The 27,703-nt window shown below is 52.0% G+C and overlaps 2 protein-coding genes across 11 annotated transcripts in view; one reads left to right on the top strand and one right to left on the bottom strand.

The window, feature by feature from the left end:
• Positions 1 to 6,122, top strand: part of B3GNTL1 (UDP-GlcNAc:betaGal beta-1,3-N-acetylglucosaminyltransferase like 1) — a 238,622-nt gene extending 232,500 nt beyond the window's left edge. For all 8 annotated transcript variants that reach the window (XM_037810619.1, XM_037810620.1, XM_037810616.1 and 5 more), the window contains one exon: positions 396 to 6,122. In XM_037810619.1, coding sequence (XP_037666547.1) covers positions 396 to 420 — 25 coding nt within the window. In that variant the 3' untranslated portion in view covers positions 421 to 6,122. The remainder of the gene's footprint in view (positions 1 to 395) is intronic.
• TBCD (tubulin folding cofactor D) overlaps positions 1,292 to 27,703 on the bottom strand; it is a 229,186-nt gene continuing 202,774 nt past the window's right edge. For all 3 annotated transcript variants that reach the window (XM_037810609.1, XM_037810608.1, XM_037810611.1), the window contains 10 exons: positions 23,092 to 23,175; positions 22,408 to 22,566; positions 22,201 to 22,339; positions 19,307 to 19,428; positions 19,016 to 19,093; positions 17,209 to 17,298; positions 16,617 to 16,704; positions 9,221 to 9,333; positions 8,276 to 8,360; positions 1,292 to 1,526 (listed from right to left, as the gene is read on the bottom strand). In XM_037810609.1, the coding sequence (XP_037666537.1) occupies positions 1,512 to 1,526; positions 8,276 to 8,360; positions 9,221 to 9,333; positions 16,617 to 16,704; positions 17,209 to 17,298; positions 19,016 to 19,093; positions 19,307 to 19,428; positions 22,201 to 22,339; positions 22,408 to 22,566; positions 23,092 to 23,175 (973 nt within the window). In that variant the 3' untranslated portion in view covers positions 1,292 to 1,511. The remainder of the gene's footprint in view (positions 1,527 to 8,275; positions 8,361 to 9,220; positions 9,334 to 16,616; positions 16,705 to 17,208; positions 17,299 to 19,015; positions 19,094 to 19,306; positions 19,429 to 22,200; positions 22,340 to 22,407; positions 22,567 to 23,091; positions 23,176 to 27,703) is intronic.

Here is a 27,703-nt window from a genome sequence, read left to right as displayed (position 1 = left end):
CTGATCACACCACAGATGGGCGGGCAGTGCTCTGTCCCCTGGGTCTGGCCCGTCTCTCTGCTGGAGCCTTGATTACTGAAGCTACTACATCTTTACCATGTCGTGTTTTCCAATCCGTGAACGGCATATTTCTTCGTTCACTTAGCTCTTTGATTTCTTTCATCGTGTTTTATTTACACTGTCGCTCGGGACCGCAGTGCGTCTGCTGAGCAGGGAGCGTTTTGACGGACACGCACCCTTTAACCCGGCAGCAGAAACCGTGTGTCCCCAGCCCATGGCCGCGTGGTCTTGTCTAAAACGGAGAACTGCCCTACTTATTTCAAGAGGGAGGCATGTGTTAAGGATTGAATGAAGTTATAAAACTCACAACCGTAACGTGAGGCTTTCTCTTTTAGGGGATTAACGATCGTTTGCCACTGAGGCCTCGCAGGAAGCGAAGTTCGCATGAGCTCAGCGCGCACCCGGCAGTGGTCTCGGTGTCGCTCAAGTGGCCCCAACGCGTCTGACCTGGTCAGCGGGCAGCTCTGTGCCAACACTGACGCCGGTTCCCAGGAGTACCAGGCTTGATAGCCACACCTCCCGGAAGCCCCTGAGCACTCCTCAACCCCACTGCAGATGATGGAGAAGGGCGCTACCCCCAGGAGTGCTGGGCTGGGCAGAACGGAAGCAGCTCTGCTGCCCCGGGGGCTGCCAGGTGACGGCTGTGCAGCCCTGCGGGTGGGAGGCTGAGGGAATGCTGAAGCCAGTGGATGCAGGAGTTTACACAGATAGAACTTGCAGTTCTCTTTCATCCACGCAGAATTAACACAGATCAGCACAAACCCAGAGAGAGCTGGGAGGGAAGCCTGTCTTGCTGAGGCACACGAGAGGCAGTGTGGCGTCCCCACATCGCACCGGGGAACCAGTGTCCTAGGAGAAGAGGGCGTTGGATGTTGATTGTTCTCATGCAGCAGACATGAGCACCTGTCTTTTCAACCAGTGATTCTTAAATTTACCACTGTGAGTCTCTCAGGTGGTTCAGAGCACAGGATTGGCCTTTTCTGGTTTGTATAATCGATGAGGAAAGTTGTGCAAGGCAGGGCCGCGTGCAGAGCTGTCTGTGCTGAGCAGCCGCCCCCAAGCTCGGGTCCTTTGGGCCTCAGCTCCCACCCCCATCCCGTGACTTATTCAACAACGTACACGTGCCTGTCAGTGGCTAAGTCCGAGCTGAGAGGCCAGACCCACAGGGCCCAGGCGATCAAGCCTCAGCACGGCCTCCTCACACACATCGACATCAGAGATGGCAAACAGACACTGCTCAAGAACATGATTTAATAGAGGCACGATGCCTCTGAAGGCGAGGCAGGCACAGCCACAGGCAGGTCCCCCACTCTGGCTGCAAACCCCGAGTCCTGATGATGCAGGCACTCCCCAGCCAGCCGAGGCACTGGGCGCCCTGGCCCTTCCTCGGGAGCGGAGCACGCCTGCTCCTCACGCAGCAGCTGGAGGCCCCCGGCGTCAGCTCCTCGGCATCAGCAGGGGCTGGGCTGCAGAAGAGACGGGACTGTCAGGGGCTGTGAGGACTGTCCGTGGGGCCCCAGCCCTCTTCGGACACTCCCTCCCTCCCCCCTGTGCAAGGACTGACACAGACATTTGGGTTCCTGGAAGGAAACTGCACTTTGTGTGGCCGTGTGGCAGGCACCGAGAGTCGGGGGAGGCTCGTTACGCTCAATCTCTCGTTTTATGCACGTGAACGTGAAAGACATTGAATCCAGGATTTCAAACAAGAAAATGGGAGAGACCACAGAGCTGCTCGTCTCCTCCCCTCATGGGCCAGGGCAGGCCCCTCCTCCACTCTGTTCCTGGACGTGGGTCCCGGGAGGACCAGGAGGGGAGACGAGGAAAAAGGGGGGAAAAGGTAAAATTGTCTCAGGAATTACAGACGCACGAAGGAGAGCAGACTGGAAAGGAAGCGCGTGAGGCACCCTGGAGAAAGGTAGAACATGACCGAGAAAGAAGTGAAAGAAGGAAGGTAGGAAAGAAAGTAGAGGAAGAGTTGAGAGATGGTGGTTGAAAAGGCCCAGAGTATCTGACAAAGAGGAAACTTCTCACTGCCTCGGTGGCCTCTGGAGCCAGGTGGCCTCGGGGTGCAGCTCAGAGCCACAGAGATGGAGGATGCACAGCGAGGGGGGACGCGGTGGTTCTGGGCATGGAGAAAGTGGTCGCTGAAGAGTAGCAGGAAAGGGCAGTGCAGCCCTGGGAGACTAAACCCGACTGGATCAGTGATGACACACTCAGTATGTGAGTCGGGAATCCCACGTTAAGTGTGTGTTGAAGCACACTAGGCAAAGAGCAAAACAATGTAAAAAGATAAACTATACAAGCATTAACAAAGAACAAAAAAAACACAAAACGTACATTGATGTTCTACAGAGTAGCCGTCAAGGCAAGACGCATTAGAAATGAAGAAGATTTCAAATGGTCAGTCTACCCACCAGATGGCAAAACCTTAAGCACACAGGCACCCATTAGCGCAGCTTTGAAACATACCACAAAAGCTGACAGAACTAAAAGGAGAATTTGAGAAATCCTTCTCATAGTTGGAGACTAACACAAGTTTCTCAACAGCTAACAGAAGACAACGAAACATACAACCAGGAAGTCAAGCTAGTAGCACACCCCACACGGCCAGGCTCCTGGCCTTGGCTCCAGCTCCGGCACGGAAAGAGCCTGGAGTCACTGTCCTGTCCACAGAACAAGGTAACGCTGGACAAGCTGAAAGTCAGAGAACTGAGGTGGCCAACTCAAATCTGGAGCGAGAGGCTGAGATCTGCTTGGGAGCAGAAGCTGACAGAAACCCCGAGATGCACAGTGATGAACTGCAGGAGGCTGAGTGTGTGGGGGCCAGTGGGAGCAGGAGAAACTCCCGGGGCCCCACCCCACCCGTGCTTTCCCTCTGGAACCCGCCAGGCTCCCACCGGGAAGATCCCCTCCCCCTGCAGCCTTTTCACCTGAGTGGGAACCACGCAATTAGCAGGGCTCAGGGCTTTGCAGACAGAATGGCCTAGAAACACTAGCCAGGGATTCAATCTAGTGAACACAGAGTGCCCCCTCCCCACACCAGCAGGGGTCCAGTATGATAATGGTGGGGGGGGTCACAGCCGAATGAGGAGGACTTAGGGGACCTCAAAGTCAAGAGAGGAGACAAAAACAAGGATGGGAATCTTCTGAAACTGCCAGAATAGCAGCCACAGCAATCGGCAAACCTAGACCAACCCCTAAGCAGATTAACTAGATCCTCAGCTCCTACTACCTGGTTGTCAACAGAAAATTACAAGATTTTAAGACATGCCAAAAGGCAAGGAAAAAAAAAAGTCTGAAGAGAAGCATCAGAACTGGACTCAGATATGGCTGAGCTGCTGGGATTATCAGACCAGAAATGTGAACTGTGCCGAGGACGCTAATGGGGAGAGGGGACCACGTGCCTGACAGATGAGTGAGGTGAGCAGAGCGACGGAGGCTGAACAAATCCAAAGGAAATGCCAGAAATAAAATACTTGAAGGAAGGAATAAAAAACAACAAAAAAAAACAGAACATCCTAGAACTTTGGGACAATTTCAAAAGCTATAACATACATGTAATGGGAATCACCAGAAGAAAGAGAAAACTCAACAGAAGATGTCCTAGTTTTCTATGCTGCTATAACAAATCACCACACCAGCTTAGTGGCTTAAAGGACACAAATTTGTCCTCTTACAGCTCTGGAGGTCCAGAATCCGACAAGGGCTAAACTCTGGCCAAGATCAAGGTGCCAGCAGGCTGTGCTGATTTGTGGGGGAACCCATTTACAGCCCTTCAGTTGGCAGAATTCTGTTCCTTGTAACTGGCCTGAGGTCCCCACTTTCTTGCTGGCTGTAAACTGAGGGCTGCCCCAGCTGCTCGAGGCTGCTGCGCTCTTGGCTCGTGCACCCCAGAAACAGCAGGCTGAACCCCCTTGTGTCTCCGACGCTGACGGTCCTCCACTGTGGGGTCAGATCAGCCCCTGGATCTGCTCCCTCGTCCACCTGCACAAGTGAGGCCCCTTCTGCCAAGTGAGGCCGCACAGCCACACGTCCTGGAGATTGGGGGGTTCATATCTTCGAGGGGCCATTATTATGTCTGACTGAGAACTTGCCAAAATTAATGATTGGCACACAGATCCAGGAAGCTCAGAAAACACCAAGCAGGATAAATCCCCCAAAAAAACCTAAGCATACCGTATCCAAACTGCAGCAAACCGAAGACAGAGAAAATCTTGAAAGAGCCAGAGGGAAACACACGTTTACAGAGGAAAAGGAGAAGAATCCCAATGGACTCTCGTCACAACTCATGCAAGCAAAAAGAATGGGGTGAAATTTTAAATGTTGGAAGAAAACCCTCCACTGAACTAGAATTCTGTATCCAGTGAAATTATCCTTCAAAAGTGGAGAAATGAAGACATTTTCAGAAAAACAATAAACAAGGGTATTCATCTCTAGCTGACCTCTGCAAGAAATGTTAAAAAATCAAGTTTTTGAGGCAGAAGGACAATTAGATGGGTCAGAAATTTGGGTCTTCATGAAGAAAGGAAGAACATTGAAGAAGGAACAGATTATTCCTAATTGAGCCACAGCAAGCATAACAAAAGCACACTGGGTGACCACAGCCTGGGGACCCTGACCGCAGTGTCACAGGAGGGGGCGGGATCAGGGGTGCCTGCCCCAAGTGGTCCTGGGCCTCATGAAGGACCGCCAAGCGGGACAGTTATTGGAAGGGAGACTTGCTGGAAAATGGACATCGAAAACGCTAAGGCAATCACCCCCAGATTTTGAAAATGAAGTATGATTCATATGCTGACAGGAGATGAAACTGGATTGTTTAAAATGCTCAATTAAAACCAGAGATGGCAGAAAAATGGGAAAAAGAACAAGTACAGTGAACAAAGGAGAGTTTCAAACATGGTAGACATCCAGCTATATCAAGAATCACTTTAAATATGAATGGTCTAAACACACCAGTGAAAAGGAAAGACTGTTGGAATGAATAAAAAAAGACCCTAAGTACATGCTATCTCCAAGAAACCCATTTTAAATATAGACTCAAGTAGGTTAAAAGTCAAGAGCTAGAGAAAGATACACAATGCTAACATCAATCAAAACACGGGGGGAGTAGATGCACCCAAATGACAGACACCGCATTCCTTCAGGGTGATACGGGTAGGGACTGTCTGCCAGAAAGCTCCAGCAAACTTGAAATGACTGACGCGTATGCTCACTGATAAGAGTGGAATTACGCTAAAAGCCAGTAACCAAATGCTTATCAGAAAATCCCCAACTACTGAAAACTAAAAGTGCATGAATAACCCATCAACCAAAGAAGAAATCAAAATGGAAATTAGAAAACATCAACTTGTTAGATGAAGCTAAGGCAGTGTTCAGAGAGAAATTTAGAGCCTTAAATGCACGTCAGAGCTAACACATCAAACTTAAGGAAGGAAACAATAAAGATAAAAGCTGAAATTAAGAAAACAGAAAATTAAATATACAATAGAGAAAAACCAACAAAGCCAAAAGTTGCTCCTTTTAAAAGACAAAGCTGAGAGGCTCCCCCCTACCCTGGCAAGAACAAAAAGAGACGACAGATTTATAACATCAGAATGAAAAAAGGACATTACTACAGTCCCACAGTCATTAAAATAAGAGAATATATAAAATCTTAGGTGAAATGCACACGTCCTCAAAACATAAAACAATAAATTTGACAATAAGAAATAGAAAATCTATATATTCCAACGAATGCCTATTAAAGAAATTGCATTCATTATTGAAATTAAAATTTTCACGTAAAGAAAACCTCAGGTTCTTACGGCTCTGCCAGTGAATTCTCCCAAACACTTGTAGAAAAAATAAAGATGTTGCATAAAGTCTTCAAGAGAATAGGAACAGATGGAGCCATTTCCAATTTAGTTTATGAGGTCAGCATAAACCCTGAAAACCTCATGTGCTGGTTTGGATCTGTTACGTACCCAGAAAGCTACGTTCTTTTATTTCTTTTCATCCACCCTTTTGATTCTGTTTCCATGGAGATGTGACCCGCCCATTCGAGTGGGTCTTAATCCCCTTGCTGGACTCCTCTCTGAGAAGATGAAAGGCAGAGACATTTTGGACAGAGCTCAGAGAAGCTAAGAAAGAAAACACCCTGAGAGAAAGCCAGTTTGAAACCAGAACCCAGGAGTGAAGGACCAGCAGACATCGCCGTGCGCCTTCCCGTGTGATGGAGGAGCTTTCCTCAGAGAAGGGATCGTCCTGATGCCTTAATTCAGACATTGTCACGGCCTTAGAACTGTATGTTTGTGAACTAATAAATCTCCATTGAAAGAGCCAACTTTCTGGTATATTGTATTTGGGCAGCTTTAGCAAACTGAAATACCCTGATATCAAAATCTGGCAAGGACATTGCAGGAAAGGAAATTTACAGATTAGTCTCTCTAAACAAAATATTAACAAGTTAATTTAATGACATAAAAAGGTTACGTAAAGTCATGACCAAGTTGGATTTACACCAGGACTGCAATGGTGGCTTATCATATGAAAACCAATGTTTCACATTTGTAGAAAATACAATAAAACCACATGATTATTTTTTATAGATGAAGGGAAAGCATCTGATAAAAGTGAGCACCTTTCCTTGCAAGAAAACTAGGAATGAGAGAGACCTACCTTGGTCTAACAGTGCCTACAAAACCCCACAGCAAACATCACCCGCTTTCCCCCGAGAGCAGCAGCGAGGCCAGAGGGCTGGCTCGATGGCCCCAGCCAGAGTGAGGAGATCACGCCGTGACTCAGTGGCAGGAGGGGGCAGGGGAGAACCAAACAACCACCATGCAGAGGCCACGATTTCATAAAGAGGAAATACAAAGAACCCACAAACTAGGAGAATTAATGCGTGGCTACAGCAGCATGGCTAAAGACAAAGTCAGTGTGCAAAAGTCAGTTGTATTTCTCTATGTATCAGCAACAAAGAGAGTAAAATTTTAAAAATACTGCTTGCAACTGCATGGAAAAGAATCAAGTACCCGGAGTACTTGTAACAGAGACGTGCCTGGCAGCACTTCTGAACTGTAAACACAACAGAACTGGCAACAGGTTGGCTTTACACACTCAGGGAGTGAAGACGTCAGCTCTCTCCACACCAATCTATAGATTCCAAGTGATCTTAAACCCCTGGTGGGCTTCACCGTGCAAACTGACAGGCTGATTCTGAAAGTGCTATGGAAACCCAAAGGGCCAAGAGGGGCTAAGGCAGTCCTGAAGAAAACAAAAGGACGGGCTCTCTCAGGCTCGTCACCGATGACAGGGCAGAGTGGTGTGGCTGAAGGGTGACCAGACGGTCAGTGGAACGGAAGAGAGACTCCTGCAGGAAAGCTGCGCATCTCGACAGTGGTGACAGTGCGATGTGATGGCCAACTGGGGACCCACACGGGGTCCAAAACCACAGATCTAAATCTGAAAGGTAAAACAACAGCAGTCTCGGAAAAAACCGACTATACAAAACCTTGGAGTAGACAAGCACTCCTTCAACAGGACCGATAAAAGGAAATAAAAAGGACTCGATAGACCACATGAAAACCCAAGAGCCTCTGCTCACCGAGGATGTGACACCATTAGGGAAAGGAAAGCCTGGACTAGAAGTTGCCTGCAGTACCGGGGTCAGCACCCAGAATCCCCGGAGGATGCCCACAAGGAGGGCTGACGGGACAGACGGCCTGGAGAACAAGGACTTCAAACCGGCCCACACCCAGCAGAGCAGCCCCAGCCGGGGATGGACAGAGCAACCCGGGTATGAGGGCTCGGGAGCCCACCTGCCGGCCTTTCTAACAGGTCCCTCTCCACGACCATCCAGCTGCAATGGAGACGCCTGTTCCCTAACGGCGGGATCCAGAACTTGCCACTGACCCGAGAGTGGTCAGCTGTGGGCAGCAGGGGCCGAGCCCTCCGGACCTGGCTCTGTCTCTGTGTTCTTCGTCCATAAACACCTCGGAGACCATCTCCCCAGAGCCACGTCCAACCAAGGCCCAGAGCAAGGCCGGTGCGGCCCCGAGACGGCGAGGACAGTCAGGGCGGGAAAGGGGCTACAGCCTGGCAGGCACCCATGAGGCTCGCCATCCCCCTTTCGTGTAAATCCTTGTTCTCCGGACAGACCCGCATCTCCCCTGGGGCAGCACCTGTGGCTGTGACCTCAGGAAACACACCGGGCCGTGGGCAGCACCCACATTACCTTCGGGACCGGCTGGGGCCGCGGCACCTCGAGGAGATCACACAGACGGTTCCGCTGGCCTCGCACCACCCCGAGCTCCGCGTCCCTGCGGGAGAGAGGCCGTCAGTCACCAGCAGGAGAGTCTGCAGATTCCAGAAAGCTCCCTTTTGATAACTAGGAACCCCAAGGTCTCTTACGTCAGGCAGAAATTAGGGAAGAGGAGGCAAGAAACAGTGAAGCGGGAAGATGCCCCCTCCTAGGATGGGGGTGCTGAAGCCTTACAGACGGACAAACAGCCAGAGACTGGTCCCTGGAGCACAGGGAAGGAGGAGGGAGCAGTAAGAGACGATACTCCAGAGAGAAAGAACAGAAAATGGTAAAGGAATTATCAGAGAAAGGACAAAGTCCTTGAGACTCTAGACCAAAAGGCACCCACGTGACATTTCAGATACTCAAGGCTGATAAGGAGACCCAGCGAGCTTCCGAGGTGGGGGAGCTGGGGTCCCCTCACCTCACCTGGGCCCCGAGGCCGACATGGAGGAGTCTGCACGGCGCAGCAGCCGGAGCACGGGCCCTCGGCCTCTGGGTGCGTTTCCAACCCCTGACTCCGCAGCAGGCCGACTGCTCAGGCAAATTCTCTGGAAGTCTCTCTCTCCTGAGCCCTTTCTCAGGAAGCTGCTGGAGCGTGAGCTCTACCAAACTACGGGGTGCACCCAGAGGCAAACCAGGAACACAACAGGAAAACCTACGGCCCAGGGACTGGCGGAAATGCCCGGAGAATCCTGGCGGGGTGAGAGGCCCCGAAGAGGCAGGGAAGGGGTTATGGAATTTATTATGAGGTTGCTGGTCTTTTGCCATGATTTGACTTAACTTTAAAGCTGTTTACCATTTTCATTAAAAACAAAAATTACATTTCAGAACTGAGGAGAAATACAGGGGCCCCAGGGGACCAGCCCGTGCACTCACCAGGCCGTGTCGCCGAGCACAGCCAGCACCGCACCCAGGGCATCTGCACCCACCACCTCGTCGCCGAAGGTCAGCATCATCTCATACACCTGGCTGGCCGTGGCCTTCCGGACCTGGAGCGAGACCAGGGGCCAGCGGGAGTGGGGCGCAGGCACCCCGGGGAGCCGAGGCAGGACAGGAGCTGCCTGCGCTCAGCCAGCCCTGCAGCTGCTCCCCAGCAGGCCCCACCTTCCGACTTAAATGTTTCAATAAAAACCTGACCCCTGTGTTTTCTGGTTGAGCCTGGGATAAAACCGACTCCTTGGCCAGTGGCCTCAAGTCCCTGGGGGCAGACCCCCTGCTGGCCCACTCCGGAACTTGTGATTAGGTGGGGCTGGAAACCTGCATTTCTAACGAGCCCCCCGCCCCCCAGTGCTCCACTCAGACCCAGGCCGTCTTTACATTCCGGTACTACGCCACCTTTGGATATCTGAAGAGAGTTTCAGCCAGAGGAAAACAGAATTCTAGGAAATCTGACTCTAGGGGGGGGTTTCAAGTGCCGAGTGCCACACTCAGCCCCACGTGTGGCTGAGCCACTTCTCCCTGCTGCGAGGGGCCCTGCAGGTTCAAGGGCCCCTCGCAGCACACAAACACCTGAGCCCGAGCACCTGCAGCAGGCGTTTCTGCTAGCCCAGAGAAGTAGCCAGGCGGAGGACCGGCTCCTCCCTGCCCCAAGGCGAGCAGCCGGGCTGGAAGAGCTGGAGAAACAGCTTGAGTGAAGCGCAGTTTCCCACCAGGCCAGGCAGGACCCCCAGTGCTCCCACCACCCGACATGCTGGGTCCCTGGCACAGGCACCTTAAGCCACCTCTGAGTCACACGTCCGGCCAGGGGCCGCCACACCCAGGAGTTCCCTGGTAAAGGCACATGGCCGGCAGCAAGAGCTACAGCACATCGGCTGGAAACCTGCCCGAGCGAGCGGAGTGGGAGGTGCCCACCGCCTGGTTTCCAGGAGCTGCTGTGGAGGACACCAAGTCTGCGTCCGTGCAAGGAGCAACTGGTCCCTGAAGCCAAGACAGGTTCCCAGAACCACCTGATGATGTTCTGGAAATTCTCTGGCACAGAGCTCTCTACAAAGATCATTTAACAATTAAATGGTTAACAAGGGGCTCAAGCTAAAGGGCTAACATGACCCACAGACACATCCACTTTAAAAAAAAAAACAGAACCAGAGTTTGTTCAAGCATTTAAAAGCTAACAAATAGAAGCCTAGAAAAGAAGGCTACACACAGGCTTTCGGAAACAGCATCTGACACCACCGCCAGGGCTACAGCTGCTTGTCCTCTGTCCATATACCCACCTGTGTCCTCCTGTTTGTGTCTGATGCCCTCCTGTCTGTCCATCCATCCAACCATTCTTCCACCCAGCCGTTGACCTATTTACTTTTCCTTTGACATGTAAATTTATTTTCATATTTAACATTCTTTAACTTGCAAAATTCTTTTAAATCTTATACTAGAGAGGTGATAAACACTTAACTATATTTTTATAAGAAAAATAATAGGTCAGAGGAGCTAAGATGGCGGCATGGAGAAGTGTGGAATTTAGTTAGTCCCGTGGAGCAACTAATGAACAATCACGAACAACGAGTAAATAATCTGGAATAACCGCTGGGGGACAACCGTGACTGTCCATGCATCGTACACCAACGTGGATTGGCTGGAATGGCTGAGATAACAGCATAAAATTTGTAAGTAAAAACTGCAGGACTGCACTGGGAACCCCCTCCCCCCACAGCAGGCTGAGCTACCAGACCTCGCTTTGAGAGAAAGCAACAGTCCATGTCGGGAGGAAGCGAATGTAGCTCAGCCCAGGTCCAACTGGGTTTTAATTAACAAATGTGGACTGCTGAATACAAGCTACAAACAACAGACAAACCCCTAACAAGCAGCAAAGTATCCTGAAGTCACTCAGTGGAAAGGAGGTGGGGCTGATGGGAAAAATAAAATTGATTGGAAAAAAAGGAAAAACACAAAGGCTTTTAGAGACTGACTAAGCTTAGAGAGCTAGAAAACACCTGTGCCCCAGAAAAGGGAGTCCAGAAGACCAGGTGCTCTATCTGCCTGATGGGTGAAACCGGGGGGCTGGAGACTGGCTCTGAAAAGGGGCTTTCTTTCCCTTTTTCTCTCTCTCAACCTGTGTGGCTCAGTGGAGACAGCTTCACCCATTTTCAATTCACAGTGCTCTGACCCAGACAGGGGTAGAGTTAACAGAGTCAGAGAGACAAAGGAGCTATTCAGATGCAGAAGAGAACTCTCTAGAGTGTGTATCTTCCCTAAGAGGAATGAGGTGGGGCCCAGCTCAAGTGTCTGCCCTCCCTTCAGAACTCAGACCCCAGGGCCTAGGGGAAAACAGTCAAACCAGAAACAACCTAAGCTGAGAAGTAAAGGGGCCACCCCTCTTTACACTAGTTGGGAATGACAGGCTGACAGGTGCCACCTGCTGGGCAGGTTAGGAAAAGCACAGCAGCTAGAGGCCTCACAGGAAAGTCTGTCAATGTTCTAAGACACACCCTCAGGGAAACTTGACTCTGAATACAGCCCCATTCTGAGACCTAAACCCGGCCCGGTCTGGGAAAACCCGATTGGGGCAACCAAGGAAACCAGATGCCTAGACAACAGAAAACTACAACATTACATTAGGAAAAATGAAAATATGGCCCAAAGGAATAAAGTTATGCCTCAATTAAGATACAGTTGAGATAGTTTCACTTTAATGAAACAATCAAAGATTTTCAAAGAAATATGCTAAATTAAATAAAAAACCAAATCAACGAGTCCAGGGAACAAATGACAGAAGAGATGAAGGATATAAAGAAAACAGTGGGAACATAAGGTAGAAATTGAAAGTTTGAAAAAACTATTGGCAGAATCTATGGAATGAAAGGCACAACACGAGATGAAAGACACAATGGAGACATTCAACAGCAGGTCTCAAGAGGCAGAAGAAAACACTCAGGAACTGCAGAACAAGACACTGAAATCCTACACACAAAAGAACAGATAGAGGAAAGAATGGAAAAATACGAGCAACATCTCCAGGAACTGAACGACAACACAAAACACAGGAATGTACATGTCATGGGTGTCCCAGAGGAAAAGAAGGGAAAAGGGGCAGAAGCAATAATAGAGGAAATAATCAATGAAAATTTCCCATCTCTCATGAAAGACATAAAATTACGGATCCAATAAGCACAGCGTACCCCAAACAGAAAAGATCTGAATAGACGTAAGCCAAGACACTTAATCAGATTATCAAACATCAAAGACGAAAAGAGAATCCTGAAAGCAGCAAGAGGGAAGTGATCCATCACATACAAAGGAAGCTTGATAAGACTGTAAGTGGATTTCTCAAGAGAAACCATGGAGGAAGAAGGAAGTGGTGTGATATATTTAAGATATGAAAGAGAAAAACTGCCAACCAAGAATCCTACATCCAGCAAAGCTGTCTTCAAACAGGAGGGAGAGTTTAAAATATTCTCTGACAAACAGACAATGAGAGAGTTTGTGAACAAGACACCCACCCTACAGGAAATACTAAAGGGAGCACTACAGACAGAAAGGAAAAGACAGGAGTGAGATGTTTGGAACACAATTTTGGGTGATGGTAGCACAGCAATGTAAGTACACTGAACAAAGATGACTGTGAGTATGGTTGAAGGAGAAAGGTTAGGAGCATGTGGGACACCAGAAGATAAAGACTCGGACTGTATAACTCAGTGAACCTAGGGAGCTCAATGACTGTGACAAAAGGTACAAATATGTTTTTACACGAGGGAGAACAAATGAATGTCAACGCTACAAGGTGTTAAAAGTAGGGTGGGACTGGGGGAAAAATGCAATCAATGCAAACTAGAGACTACAATTAACAAAAACATTGCATTATGCTTCCTATAATATAACATAGACAATATACCAAAGCTAAATGTAAGAGGACGACATATGGGAGAGCTATGGGACTCTTGGCATTGGTGATGTTGTCTGACTCTTTATTGTACTTTAGTTTAATTCTATCTTTCCTTTTGTTGCTTTTTGGCTTTTTTTTTTTTCTTTTGTCTCTCTACGTTCTTTGACTCTTCCTCCTTTGTAGAAGAAATGGAGATATCCTTATATAGATAGCAGTGATGTTGAATGCATAAATATATGATTATACAGGGAACCATCAATTGTTTACTTAGGACGGAATGTATTGTGGGTGAACAAAACCATCTTAAAAAAAAATGGGTTGATGAAGAAACCTTGAGGGCAGTATACTTAGTGAAATAAGTCAGACACAAAAGGACAAATGTATGGTCTCACTGATATGAACTAATTATAATATGTAAACTCACAGACATGAAATATAAGTTACCAGGCTATAGATTGAGGCTAAAGAATAGGGAGCGGTTGCTTATTATGAACAGAATGTTCAACTAGGTTGAACTTAAGTGTTCGGAAATGGACAGAGGTGATGGTTACACGTTATTGTGAGAATAACTAACAGTGCTGAATGGTGTGTGAAGGTGGTGGAAAGAGTAAGCTCAGAGTCACGTATGTAGAAGGAAAGTTGGTATTTAAACCAAGATGGGAATGTATAAAACATTGAATCTTTTGGTGGACAATGTCCATGATTAACTTCAAATATTAAAAATCTCTCTCACGAACTAGAACAAATATATGACACTATAACTAAAAGTTAATAATAGAGGGGCATATAGGGAAAAAATATACCTACCACAAACTATATACTACAGTTAGAAGTATTGTAACATTCTTTCATCAACAGTAACAAATGTACTATACCAATACTAGGAGTCAATAATGGAGGGGCGGTGGTTAGGGATATGGGAGGATTTGAGTTTTTTGTTTTTATTTCTTTTCTGGAATAATGGATACACAGCTGTGATGGTACCATGCGGAATTGACTGTTCACATCCCATACAATCATCCAACGTGCACAATCTCAATAAAAATGAATGGGAAAAAAAAGCAATATAAGAAATTATGAGCAAAACTTAAAGTAAATGTAAGCAGTCTCTGAAATTCCAAAGCTAACTGAGACAGTGAGCCTGTGTGTGCAGACGACCGTGGGGCCCGTGCGGTGCAGCAGCGTCACTGGATGTGCCAGGAGGCGTGTCTGATGACAGACAGGCAGCATTCAGCTACAGGCCAGCAGTTTTGTTGGCGTTATTCGTAGTAGTGCGTGCAAACATGTGTGGGGACGTGGAGAGGGATATTCATACAGTAGAATAAAACACAGTTTTGGTCACGTAATTAGGAACTAGGACTTCTCAGAGTTAAGAAAAAAGGAAATACAAATACAAAATCAAAGTGATCTGAAATTGAATTGGGAATCTCTGTGCCAACACTGTGTATTCCTTGCTCTGTTCTGAAACCACCTGGCAGCCCTCCTGGAGCCCGGGCAAGGGTCACCTGTTTCCCACCAACAGGCAGGAAATCACAGGGGCCCAGGCGACTCATCCTCCCCAGCCGCCAGACCTGCTGGGGCAGGAACCAGCTCGAAAGGGGCCACTTGGGCAGCAAAGCGGGAGGTAACGGCAGTGGGCCATGCAATCAGTGACACCCTAATCCACCAGGCGCCCTCTTGGGTCAGCCCTTAGGTGCCTGGCTGGCTGTGAGCCAAGGAAGGGTGCCACCCTCGGGATACCACCATGGACCATGCAGGGAAAGGGAGCGTGCATGGTGGCAGGGAGAGCCGGGCGTTGCCGCCACAGAGCTGTGCCAATGCGACACAACCACAGAAGGCAGGGGCTTTCCTTTCTGAACCTTCCGCCTTCCCCCAGAAGGAGCAGCCTCTCTCCCAGCAGGAGCCGGTGTGCTGAAATGACTTCCCCACACGCCAGTCAGAGCCGCTGCCAAGCCACAGCTGGCCGCCCCGAGACTGCGCCCCTGTTCCAACGGGCAGGCTCCGCACACGCCCCGCCAGGGGGCTCTGCCAGGGCCGGCAGGTGGGGGGCTGGGGTGGGCGACCCTGTTGGGAAGGCTGGCCCGTGGCAGCCCCTGGAGACAGGTGCCCGACTCGGCTGCACGGCTTCGCGGTCTCTGCTGTTGAGGGTGGAAGCTGCCCAGGCTGGGAGAGCCCCAGTTCTTGCCCCTACTCACCCTCTCCCACTTTGTTATAAACTTTTTCGGATTCCTTTCTTTGGATTGATGCCAAAATGGGGCTTTTCCCAACCCAGGGAGCCAGGCTGAGTCTGTCGAGTGGCACTTCTGCTCCAGAACACAAACGGGGGCATGGTGGGGGCTCAGGACCCGAATGGCCTGGGGCGCACGCCCGCGAGGCCGCAGAGGGGACGGGCCAGAGGCGGCGTCTTCCTCCTGGCTCCATGTGCGCCCAGCAGGGCCGACTTCAGTGCCGGTCCCTGAACGGCCGCATGGGGTCCTATCCACGGCCACCTCCTGGGGCTGGGGGTGCTTCTGCCCTGGGCTCCCTGGAGTGTGTGGAGGTGCAGGCACCAAGCGAACAGGGTGTGGAGAGGGACCAAGCAGTGGAGTCAGGTCGTGGTCAAAGGCAGAACAGGCCGTCTCCGCCTGGTGCCCAGCACGGGGCAGGGCCCGCTGCCTGCCCGGGATCTTACCACGGCCAACACAGCCTCCCCGGCAAAAGACACTGGGATTCTGCTCACTGATGTAAGAGGAACTTCTCAAATAGAAGCCATTCACAAACCAGGAGACTGCATCTATTTAATTAATGAGTAAAAACCAGGAAAAGCACCAGAAATTCTAACCCCTTTCATAGTCTCGCTCCAAAAGGGATTCGTTGTCAAAGCAGCCCTGTAACTGCGAGCCCTGCATCTAGATGTTAGGGAATATCTAGATTCTCAAATCTCACACCTGGAAAGGTGGATTACAGCCTTGCGGCTGCTGAAACAACTCAAAGCTGATAGCTACTGCACACGCAGACCCCAGACCCGCCAGGAAGCCACACACGTCAGGGCAGGACCAGCTCATGGCGCTGCCCATGAAGGTCTCTGCTGGACAGTGAGGTTTCCAGGCGTCAGGCTCCACATCAGCTCAAAAGCACATTATCCGTGGGGTGTCTTCCTTTCCACAAGGACCAGCTTCGATTTCTGAGTTATCACAAGTGCTTTAGTTTCCGATCCCCCCCCCTGCCCACCTGAGATTTCAAACACATAAGCAGTGTTTGCCGAGAGATTGTGCAGCTGAAGTTGTTGGCTGTGGGGAGGCCGCACCAGGGACATGGGCCACGTGGCCGTGGGAGCGGAGGGAACGTGGCCAGTTTCCACGGCCAACTCCACAGCACACGAATGTCACACAGATGTTTACTGGCAACCGTCTTTTTGTTAGTGAGCTAAGTCTGAAGCAATCAATAGAGTCTGAAAACATGGGAAATACTCACGATGGGAAACGGGTGGCAGAGAAGGAGACAGAGCTGGGCGAGGGCTTTCTTCCTCACATCCCCCGGGAACTGGATCATCCCACAGAACCTACCGGAGACCACGACAGTCGCGTCAGTCGGAGAAGGCCGCCCTGCTGCAGCCCCCAAGACCCTTCACACCAGGGCGTGCGCCAGCTCTGGGCTCCCCTGGGTGTCAGCTGCCGGGCCGGCACCCTCCTCTCAGCAGCCACGCGTCTGGACCTTCTGGGAGTGGGTTTGTTCACCGGTGAAGGGTGCCACCTCCCAGCCCTGCTCCTTCCTGGACCCCTGAGGCTCCAGCCTGCCCGCCCCCCGAGATCCTGCTGTGATGGCACCGGGCACCCTGAAGGCTGCGGGTCAGCGGCCGTGATGGCTCAGCCCGCCAGTCTGGGCTTCCTTACCTTGTCGTTTCCTAACCTGGCATCAGATCATAACATCTTAGCTTTATCGTTAAATGAACGCCCCTCTCTCGTGCACAACACTCCAGCATCCCACCCAGACCCCCGAGTCTGCTCTGGCCTTTCCGGGGCTGAGGCCGCCTTGTTTTCTCAGGCAGGTAACGTGTAAAACTCACACTGCAACGCTCGATCGAAGTTTCTGGATGTCTTTTGACTTCCTGATTTCCTCCTTACAAAGTGCAAGCAGTTTCACAGAGAAGGGGTGGCTAAAAGAAAAACAATAAAAAAGAGCATCATGTGAGAGATAAGCCTTAACCAAAATACTGAAGGTAAAAGAACAGGAAAAAAGCACACAGCACAATGCAGAAGAAGCTGTACAGCTCTATTAGCACAAGACAGAACAGAGTGTAAAGCAAAAAGCATCTCTGTAAATTCAAGAGGTCATTTAATGATAAGATTCAATCCTAAATTTGTATGCACCAAAAAATACAGCCTCAAAATACATAAAGCAAAGATTGGCAAAACCATAAAGAGATAAAAAATACCTGTCTTTGTAATGGGAAAGGGAAATATTTTCTCCAATTTTATTTTGCAAATTTCAAATAAGGAAAATATATTTAAAAATCTAAAACACAAGATTTAACAAACCAAATCATGTAATATATAAAATGGACACTATATCAAAACCAAGTTGGGTATATTCATGAAAGCAAAAGTTGGTCTAACGTAAGGTACAATAAGCGAACCAGAGCAGTGAAGCACCGTGGGCAAGTCGAAAGGGGAAACCCTCTGGGGCTAACGCTTCAACGGGGCACACGAGGCAGCCGGAAGGCAGAGGGACAGGGGCCGTGTCTGCTCTCCCGCCTGGAGCTGAAGCCTGGACAAAACCCCAGAACAGCAGGTGACGATGGGCAGTGACCACCAAGGTGCCAGAAGCGGTGAGGGGGGGCCACCGAGGGGCGTGGGGAGACCCTGGCAGCCCCCCAGGTAGGGGCCTATGGCCGGAAGCCCAGGGAGGTGGGCAGCTGGAGTCCCCAGGGTCCCTCTCAAGGACGGGGGCTGAGCAGGAGCCGGCACCTGAGTGCGAGGCAGCCGCCGGGGCTTGGCAGGAACCCCAGGAAGACCCCAGACCTGGCCAAGTTCAAAGGCAGGACCGAAAAGGCCAGACTCCTTGTAAGACTTGCCCATGTACCCAAGTAAAGTCCACACATCCCTAGAGGGGTCTGGAGATGGGCAGCACCTGCACACTGGGACTCAGGAGCCCAGGAACTCCTGCTGCCAAGGTCCCCTTGGTTCTGTTTCTGCCCAGGCCCGTCCCGCATCTCAGGCACAAGCAGCTCCCAGAACAGCTGTGATCACAGGACATGGTTGGGGGGCCCCCAGCAGGCCTCTGTCCATCCACCTCATCCCCAGCAGGCCTCCGTCCATCCCCCCGACAGGCCTCCGTCCATCCCCGCAACAGGCCTCTGTCCGTTCCCCTGACCCCTGGCAGGCCACTGTCTGTTCCCCCGACAGGCCTCCGTCCATCCCCCTGACTCCTGGCAGGCCTCCGTCCATTCCCCTGACCCCTGGCAGGCCTCTGTCTGTCCCTCTGTCCATCCCCCTGGCAGGCCTCTGTCCGTCCCCCCAGCAGCCCTCTGTCCATTCCCCTGACTCCTGGCAGGCCTCTGTTCCCCCAACAGGCCTCCGTCCGTCCCCCCTGGCAGGCCTCTGTCTGTCCCTCTGTCCATCCCCCTGGCAGGCCTCTGTCTGTCCCCCTGGACAGTGGGTGCCACATCGAGAGTCCTCTCCATGTGGTGGCCGTGATGCGATGCCTCACGATTAGATTTAGTGTTTGTGAAAAACTAGGCCTGGTCACAATGGAAAATTATCTCCTCAAACTCTGATCTCTGATCTCGGATCTGAATTCATTTTTTCTGAACCAGCTACTTAGGTTTAACCAGAAAAAAAGCAGTGACTGGAAAAAAAGTCCAAAACCCTCACTTCTCCTGCGTGGCGAAGACGTCGAAGCACCCGTGGGCCAGCATCTGGTCCAGCGTCTTCAGCAGCGGCACAGACACCCTGGGGGGACACGGCGGTGAGCCCGGCTGCCAGGCCCCCACCCGGGCCGGCCCCGTCGCACACCTTCAGGGGAGGAACCGAGGCCTCGCCCGCGGCGCTGGCCGTGAGGGGCTCCACGTTAGCCGAAAACCCGCCTCGCTCTGTCCCAGGGAGCACCGTGCGCACCCCCCGCGCCTCCCGCTCGCCCTCCGCCCCGGGGGAAGGCGCCGGCACCTGTCGCTCAGCAGGTGGTCCTGGAAGACCTGCAGGAGGGTCCCAGCGAAGGACTCCACGGCCCGGGGGTCGCCCTGGATCTGCTTCACGTAGGCAAAGAGGCTGTGCGTGGAGTGCCGGACCTGCGGCGGAGGCCCCTCTCAGCGCGGCGGCCCCGGGACCACCTGCCCGCCCGAGGCCACCAGGAGCCGGCCCAAGGCGGAGGCGCCGTGAGACGCCGTCCCGGGAGACCCTCCCTGAGACCCCAAGCCCCCGGGGGCCGGGAGGGAGCCGGGCCAGCAGCTACGGCGGGGGGTGCCGCCGCCACTCAGCGCCGGGGACCCGAGGCCCGAGGCAGAAACCACGGAGGCGCGGGTCTCACACTGATGCTGGGGTTGAAAGACACAGGAGACAGACAGCTGTAGTTTACTGTTTTTCTAAAAAATAATGCATTTGCAAACATAAACATACAATGTAAAATGAGAAACAGGAAGATTTAAAAACACATTGAATGTTTAGAAATAAAAAATATAAGCACTGAAACCAAACACTCAGAGGCAGAGGGGCTGGGAGCAGATGACAGTGTGCCGGGGAAGAGGAAGGAGCCGGAAACGAGACCTGCAGCCTTCAGAGAAGACGGCAAAGCAGAAGGGACGCGGGACTGCAGGAGAAGGGCGAGGGCCTGGCCTCCGGGGGTGATGCAGGCCACACCCGAAACAGGGTGAATGGAGGGGAAGGCGTGAGGGAGTCAGGGTCCCCGTGGTGCGGCTGAGGGGGCCCGGGGCGCCCACAGGGGCCGAAAGCGGCTCTCAGGCACCTACACAGCAAAACAAAGAGCCGCCTCCGAATCCTAATGGGTTCCGAGGAACCTCAGGAGACGGAGAGCGGGCCCAGAGGAGGCCGCGGAGGGGGCGCAGGGAGCACGCAGTGCACCCGGCCTGGGGAGGCCAAAACGCCAGACAGCGCGGCAGGGGACGGGGGGCGGCCAGCCCCTTGCTGCACAGGAGGGAAAGCAGAACAGCTCTTCACCTCACAACCTGAAGATAACCACACGTGGTGATGCTTCAAGGGCACAACTAAAATCATAAACAAGGGCTGTGTGAATGACAAGCCAGTTGGGAGAAATACTAGGGAATAAGGAAAACACAACCAACCACCAAAAACCTGATCCAAAAACAGTGAAAAGAGAAAAAAGAAACAGAAAAAGGGTCAAAGAAAAAGCTGTCAGGAAAAAGTCCAAATATATTGATCACAACCAACAGACGCTGAACCTGCAACCTGAAAAGGCCGTGTGCAGAGTGCGGTATGTGGGCCGGGCTGGGCCAGGGCGGGGCAGACACCGCAGCCTCAGGATGGCGGGAACGCGGGGAAGTGGGGGGGGAGCAGCCCAGAAGGGCCCCACGTCAGCCAGAGGGCCCCCCCCAGTTCACATGCAGCCCTGAGCTGTCAGGGGACTGAACTCGCCCAGGTTATGGGACATGCGGGGCAAGGAGAAACGCATGCCCAGCAGGAGGGTACAACCAGCTGAACCCAGAACACGGAAAACACTACAGAACAGGTGACCATTTTCTTCAAAACTTAAATGACACTGAGAAGAAGTGGTGGTGAGGACTGAGAGGAGAGCAATGTAGTGCAGTCTCACGAAATGTCTCATCCCAGCGGGTACCCCTGGCAAGATCCTGATTTAAAGAAGTTGTAATAAGACATTTTTGAGATAATTGAGGAAATTAAACTAGGTGAATTTTAAGTGTCATAACAGTGCTGTGGTTATGCTTTTTAAAAAGCCTTTGTAAGAGATTTGGAAGTACTTAAAAATGGAATTATACGATCTCTGGGATTAATTTTAAAACACCCCAGAAAAAAATGCACATGCGTCTGTGTTATATGTGCATGACCATATGTGTGCATTATATATATGTGTGTGCATTATATATATGTGTGCATTATATATGTGTGCATTATATATACGTGTGTGCCATTATATATGTGTGTGCATTACATATATGTGTGCATTATATGTATGTGTGTGCATTCTATGTATGTGTGTGCATTGTGTATGGGTTGTGTGTGCATTATAGGTGCGTGGGTACATGTGCTACATATGTGCTGCTGTGTGTGTGTGCATTATATATTAATACATGTGCGCATATGTGCGTGAGTATATGTGTGTTATAAGTGTATATGTTCACAAGTGTGTGTGTGTGTGAGTATATAATTTGCATGAGTATATCAGTGTTATGAGTGTATGTATGTTACATGTGTGTGCAGTGTTTGTGTTACGTGTGCGTGAGTACACGCAGTGTCGTATGTGATATGCCTGTTAGATATACGTGTGTAGTGAGTGTGCATGAGTGCATGTGTGTGCACGTGTGTGTGTAGTAGGGTGGCATGAGTAGGGTATGAAGAGACCGGTAGTCAGAGGTAACTGTTGAAGCCTTACGTTGGGAACACAGATGTTCATTAGAATATTCACTCTGCTTTTGTGTACATTTCAAATTTTCCTAAAGGAAATTTTTAAGTGAAACTAATTGTTCCCTATAAACCAGGAATCATCAATCAAAAATATAATGGGAAAAGGTAGTACCTGCTGACAAGATTTCAAATGCTTCGAAGAAGCGCAAAAGCACTTTTAAACTGGCGCCTGCCGACTGCCGGGCGGCCCGGGCCCTGCAGCAGGGAAGGCATCCACCGCGCCGCAGGCTGCCCGGAGGCGTCCCGCAGACCCCTTTCCCAGGACGCCCTTCCTGCCCCAGACCAGACCTTCCCAAGAGGAAACCAAGAGAAGGAAGAAGGGCGCTGGCCACGGGAGGGGCCGCAGCTCTGTGGCCCCTTACTCAGGCCACGCCTGCCAGGCCTGTTCCAGACAAGAATCCACAGAAAGCACTGCGGCACGCAGACCCGGGGGGCATCCTCACCGTCGACTCAGTCAGGCCGCCCACGGAGACCACCAGGCCCAGCAGGACGTGGTACCGGTAAGCGGGCAGCCCCAGGAGCTGCGTGATGCGCGGGAAGGCCTGGGATGGCGCGTTCCAGTTCACGGCAGCCCCGTCAGACCTACCAGAGAGCGCGTGTCAGCAGGGCATAGTCCGGAGGGGCTGGGGGCCGGGCGGGGCCGCTGGTACCTGGGAAATATCCTCTCCAGCTCCCCTCGGTGGGGCACGTGAGGGATGGGAGGGCTGTCAAAGTGCAGCAGCGCCAGGAGCACCTCGCCAGCGTGGGCGCGGACCCGGTCGATCTTCTCACTGGCCTGCTGGGCCAGGCAGCACAGCACCTGCTTGCAGCTACGGGCGACAGAGCCCTGGGTTCCGGTTCCAGCACCCCCGAGAAAGCACCCGGGCCTCCCCAACTCCCAAACAACCCCCCTGCAGCACTGACCCCGCGCCCATGCCCGCCTCGCATGGGACATCTGTGGGGGTCAGCCCTAGACCCCTCCCTGGTCCCCCGGCTTCCGCAGCTAATCCCCGGCCATAGGGCCCAGCGCGTGCCTTCTCTCTGCAGCCCCTTGAGGAGAGGGGCCAAAGTTCACTCAGCTCCGTGCCCCCAGAGCCCCAGAGAGCAAGTGTGCGATAAACACTCATAAAAAAAGTGCCCAAAGGCCTTGGGACAGAAGGAGTCACAAGCAGGGCTAGGTAGTGGGGAGAGGGGGAGGACGGGGCGGGGGGAGGCGCGCGGGGGACGCAGCGCGGAGGCCCAGGGCTCCCAGGGACGGGGTGGGGCAGGCCTGGGCAGCGCCGCGGTGTCCTCGGGCCTGGGGCCTGGGCAGCGCCGCACTCCCTGAATGCAGCCGGAGGCCGAGCAACACTCACACGTCCGCGCCGATCAGCCCCGGCTCGCTGCTCGCCAGCAGCACCGTCAGCTCCTTCAGACTCGTCATCGCGGCCTTGCGGACCCTGCAGAGGACACAGGGCGGGAGTGGGTTCCCGGTGGAGCCCCGGGCGCGCTCTGCCCCACTCGCGGAGCCGGTGTCGCCCACCAGCTGGGGCACAGGGCCGTGGGGGTCCCGGCCGGCCCAGCCCTCCCCGCACGAGCTCCGAGACAGGTGGGCGAGGGGCACAAGTTCACAGATCACGAAGACTGTACTCGGGCAAAGTCTATGAACGCCACACAAGCAGCCGGTGGCCTCCCCCAAGCACGAATTTACTCGCGAGGGACACACATCTAACCCCTGTAGACGAATCAGACACGTCCCGGCAAAACTTGTGCCACAAGTGTGTACGCCAGACAGGCAGCTGATTTTCCCACGGACCTTTAACATGCAAGAGATACGCACACCACAGAACCCCTTCCTGCAGACACGCACTGAGCTCCGCTGCCGCGGCTTCTCCGGAACCCATGGAGTGCCGTGGGGCGGTGCTAAAGGCGCCGAGCGCAGTGGGGCCAGCAGAGGCCCTGCCAGGCATCCCGCGGCTGCCTTTCCTCTAAGCGAGGTTTCTTAAAATCAGGTTTTATTCAAGGAAACAGTTTATAAAATATGAAACTTGAGCCAACATTATTACTGGCCTAACTCCAGAGCAAACGCAGCATTTTAAATGCAGGACAAACGTGCGCTCAACCCAGGTCGGAAAAGGGGAGTGTCCCACTAGCTCAGGGCGCAGGGCTGGGGGCTCTGGAGAAGGGAGAGGGGGGCCCCACCGCTGCCCAACCTCCCCGAAGAACCAGCTGACTGGAGCGGAGGGGCCGAGTCTGCAGAGGGCACCTGGGGTGTCTGTGCTTCCAGCAGGAGCGTCGGGCAGGGAGCACGTGCAGCCCTCGGGTGAGCCTGCTCCAGACAGGCAGTTCACAGCCCAGCAGGCAGGCGGCCGGGGCCAGGAGGCCGGAGGAGGCAGGAACCCCAGGGACATGGCCCCAGGACAGGGACAACAACAGGAGGCAGAAGTCAACGGCCAGCAGGCCCGATGGGCCACGGTCCAGAGGTGAGCCCCACACCCAGCTCCGCTCCTGCACGGGCGCCTTCCAGTCCCAGCCGAGCCCGAGGGCCGTCTCCGGGCAGATGGGGCTGCGGCCGGAGAGTCAAGCTGGCGGGAAGGCTGGACACACAGAGGAGCCCCACATCCACAAGCTCCCTGCAAGCCACTCGCCAGCTCCTCAGCTGTGTAAAGCAAAGGAAGAGCCGCCGAGGAGGCTGCAGGCCCCAGAAGGCCCTTTCTGGGGAACACCTGGAAAGGCCACTCCTGGAGCACAGTGTGCCCCAGGAATAAGGGCAAGATGGAAATAAACCGAACCCCAGCCCGGAGGGCTCAGGGACAATGTGGAAAGGTCTAATGTGGGTGACCAGATACCCAGAGCCAGAGGAAAGGCAGATCACAAGGCTGGAAAAACATGTAAGTAACAACCAAAAACTTCCCGAATATGGTAAAAACAACACACTCAAAGGTTTAAAAAGCACAGCATATATGTCGCTCCCAAACCCTTAAAGAACATTCACCCTTGGGCCCATCAGCACCCAGCAGCCGGGCACCGAGGCTGAATGTGCGCGAGTGTCGAGGCAAACCGCCAGGGGCCCTCATCAGAAACCAGGGCCCTCCCAGCAGGAAAAGAGCAGAAAGTCAACCCAAAACACTGTGTGCCCGGAGAAAACATCCTTTAAGAATGAAGGCAAAAGAAAGACAATTTCAAACAAAGAAAACTACAAGATCCATTCTAACATAAGGTCGTAGGCTGATGGGAAATTACACAAAAGGGAAGCAAGGCTCTTCAGGAAAAAATGCAGGTCCGAAATGGAAAATACAGAACACTTTCCCCTCTTAATTTTTTTTTAAATCAGTTTTCTTGAGATATATTCACATACCATACAGTCATCCATGGTGTACAATCAACTGTCCTCAGTACCATCATATAGTTGTGCGTTTATCACCCCACTCCATTTTTGAACATTTTCTTTAAACCATAAAGAATAAAAATAATCAAAAACAAAAGTAAAAAAGAACACCCAAATCACCCCCCCCATCCCACCCCAGTCTTCATTTAGTTTTTGTCCCCATTTTTCTACTCATCCATCCACACACTGGATAAAGGGAGTGTGATCCACAGGGTTTTCACAATCACACTGTCACCCCTTGTAAGCTACATTGTTATACAGTCGTCTTCAAGAGTCAAGGCCACTGGGTTGCAGTTTGATAATTTCAGGTATTTACTTTCTAGCTATTCCAATTCACTAAAACCTAGAAAGGGTTCTCTATAGTGCATAAGAGTGCCCACCAGAGTGACCTCTCGACTCCATTTGGAATCTCTCAGCCACCGAAGCTTTATTTCGTTTCATTTCGCATCCCCCTTTTGGTCAAGAAGATGTTCTCAATCCCACGATGTTGGGTCCAGATTCACCCCTGGGAGTCATATCCTGCGGTGCCAGGGAGATTTACACCCCTGGATTCAGGTCCCATGTAGCGGGGAGGGCAGTGAGATCACCTGCCGAGGTGGCTTCGTTGGAGCGAGATCCCCTCGGAGTTCTTAAGAGCGCTCCAGCACCGTCTCCAGGTGTGTGAACAGGAGGCCCTGAAGGCCCGGAATGTGCAGGGCCATGGCATCAGCTCTGGGCAGCCTGGGAAACGGAGAACGCACACGGGAAACCAAAAAAGTCCAAAGAGGAGCAGTGTATAAACTAATATTCAAGCAACCTCACTCAGCCCTCCAAAAAGAAGAGAGGAACAAAAAACAGAGGAAAGCAAATAACACAGTAGATGTAAGTGTCACCTATCAACAAAAACGTCAAACGTTATTTGACTGACCCTCCACTTAAAAGGAAGAGATTATGAGAATAGATTAAAAAAAAACAAACCTAACTATGGGCTGTTTTCAGGAGACATACGTCAAACGTAAAGACACAGATGAAGTGCGAGTCGGGGTGGAGACAGCAGCCAGGCTGCGACCTCAGGTACCACAGGGGCGAAACCCCACCTGCCCCAGGGGCCTGGAGGCCGCGGCCCCACCGGACAGTGCGCTCAGGACCAGGGTCGGATCTGGGGAAACGTTCTGGCCTTTTCGTCACGCTCCCCCTGCAGGGACTCCTACTGCGTGGGCATTAGGCCACTCGAAGTACCACAGCACACAGAGGTTTTCTTTCTATAGCATTCTTTTCTCTGTTTCATTTTGGATACTTTCTGTTGCTCTATCTTCAAGTTCTCTGGTCTTTTCCTCTGCAATGTCTTATCTGCCATTAATGACAGTGAATTTTTTAATCACGCACACATTGTTTTCATCTCTAGAGGTTCAATTTGGGTCCTTTTTATATCTTCCACGTCTCTACCTAACTTCTGAGCAGATGGAATGCAGTTACTATCACTGTTTCACTGTCCTTGTCTGTTGATTCTAACGTCAGTGTCAGTTCTGAGTTGGTTTCAATGGACTGCGTTTTCTCCGTATTGTGGGTTGCATTTTCTTGTGCGTGGCTGACCTGGTTGGTGATCTTGGACTGAAGAATGCCAGACACTGCGAATTTCACCTTGATGGGTACTGGAAGTTTTTGTGGTCTTAAAAATATTCTTGAGCATTGTTCCATGGAACGATATTCTTGAACAGTTGTAAGTTCATGGAACCAGTGTGCTCTTTTCAGGTTTTCACTCACGATCTTCCAGGCACTCCCAGGACTGAGCCGAGGCCCCGCTGGGTGCTCCACCCTGCACCCCAGGAACCCCGCAGTTTTCCAGCCTGGCTCCTGGAGAAAGGCGCCTTCTATCCCAGGAACCCTGCGGTTTTCCAGCCTGGCTCCTGGAGAAAGGCGCCTTCTATCCCAGGAACCCCGTGGTTTTCCAGCCTGGCTCCTGGAGAAAGGCGCCTTCTATCCCAGGAACCCCGCGGTTTTCCAGCCTGGCTCCTGGAGAAAGGCGCCTTCTATCCCAGGAACCCCGTGGTTTTCCAGCCTGGCTCCTGGAGAAAGGCGCCTTCTATCCCAGGAACCCCGCAGTTTTCCAGCCATCCTTCCATCCTGGCCCTGAGAGCATGCCAAGGGCTGTCCCTCGGGTGGTTCTATCCTCTGCCTTGGGCACTTTCCTGATGCTTGGCCAATGCTCAGCTGAAGCCTCGAGGGGACCCCGTGCGGGTCTTGCGGCCCCATGTCCATGTGGTTTGCCCTTCTCTGGTCCCCCAAACTCTCAACTCTGCCTCAGCTCAGGAAGTTGTCCGGGCTCCACCCTCTGCTGCACCCAGACACCCACACAGGGCAGAGCTGCCGCTGCCAGGGTTCCTGCTTCACCGTCTGCTGCCTGAAGAGCAGGCACTTGAGCCGTTGTTTCACACGTTACGTCCACATGTTGGTTGTTTCTGCTGGGAGGGTCAAGTCGTCCCTACTATTTCATCCCAGGTCCTGTTAGAACAGTCTTCCCTTCTTCTCGTTATTCAGGGAGTGGATAGTGGGTGGTGGACACACAGATCCACTGTGCTTTTACAGTTATAACAAGGGTTTGGAAGCTGGGACTCTCCCGC

Source organism: Choloepus didactylus, chromosome 18 (genome assembly GCF_015220235.1).
Source record: "Choloepus didactylus isolate mChoDid1 chromosome 18, mChoDid1.pri, whole genome shotgun sequence".
In the NCBI taxonomy this organism is placed as follows: domain Eukaryota; kingdom Metazoa; phylum Chordata; class Mammalia; order Pilosa; family Megalonychidae; genus Choloepus; species Choloepus didactylus.
The sequence above is the reverse complement of the archived record's forward strand: the minus strand, read 5'-3'. Positions and strand labels throughout refer to the sequence as shown.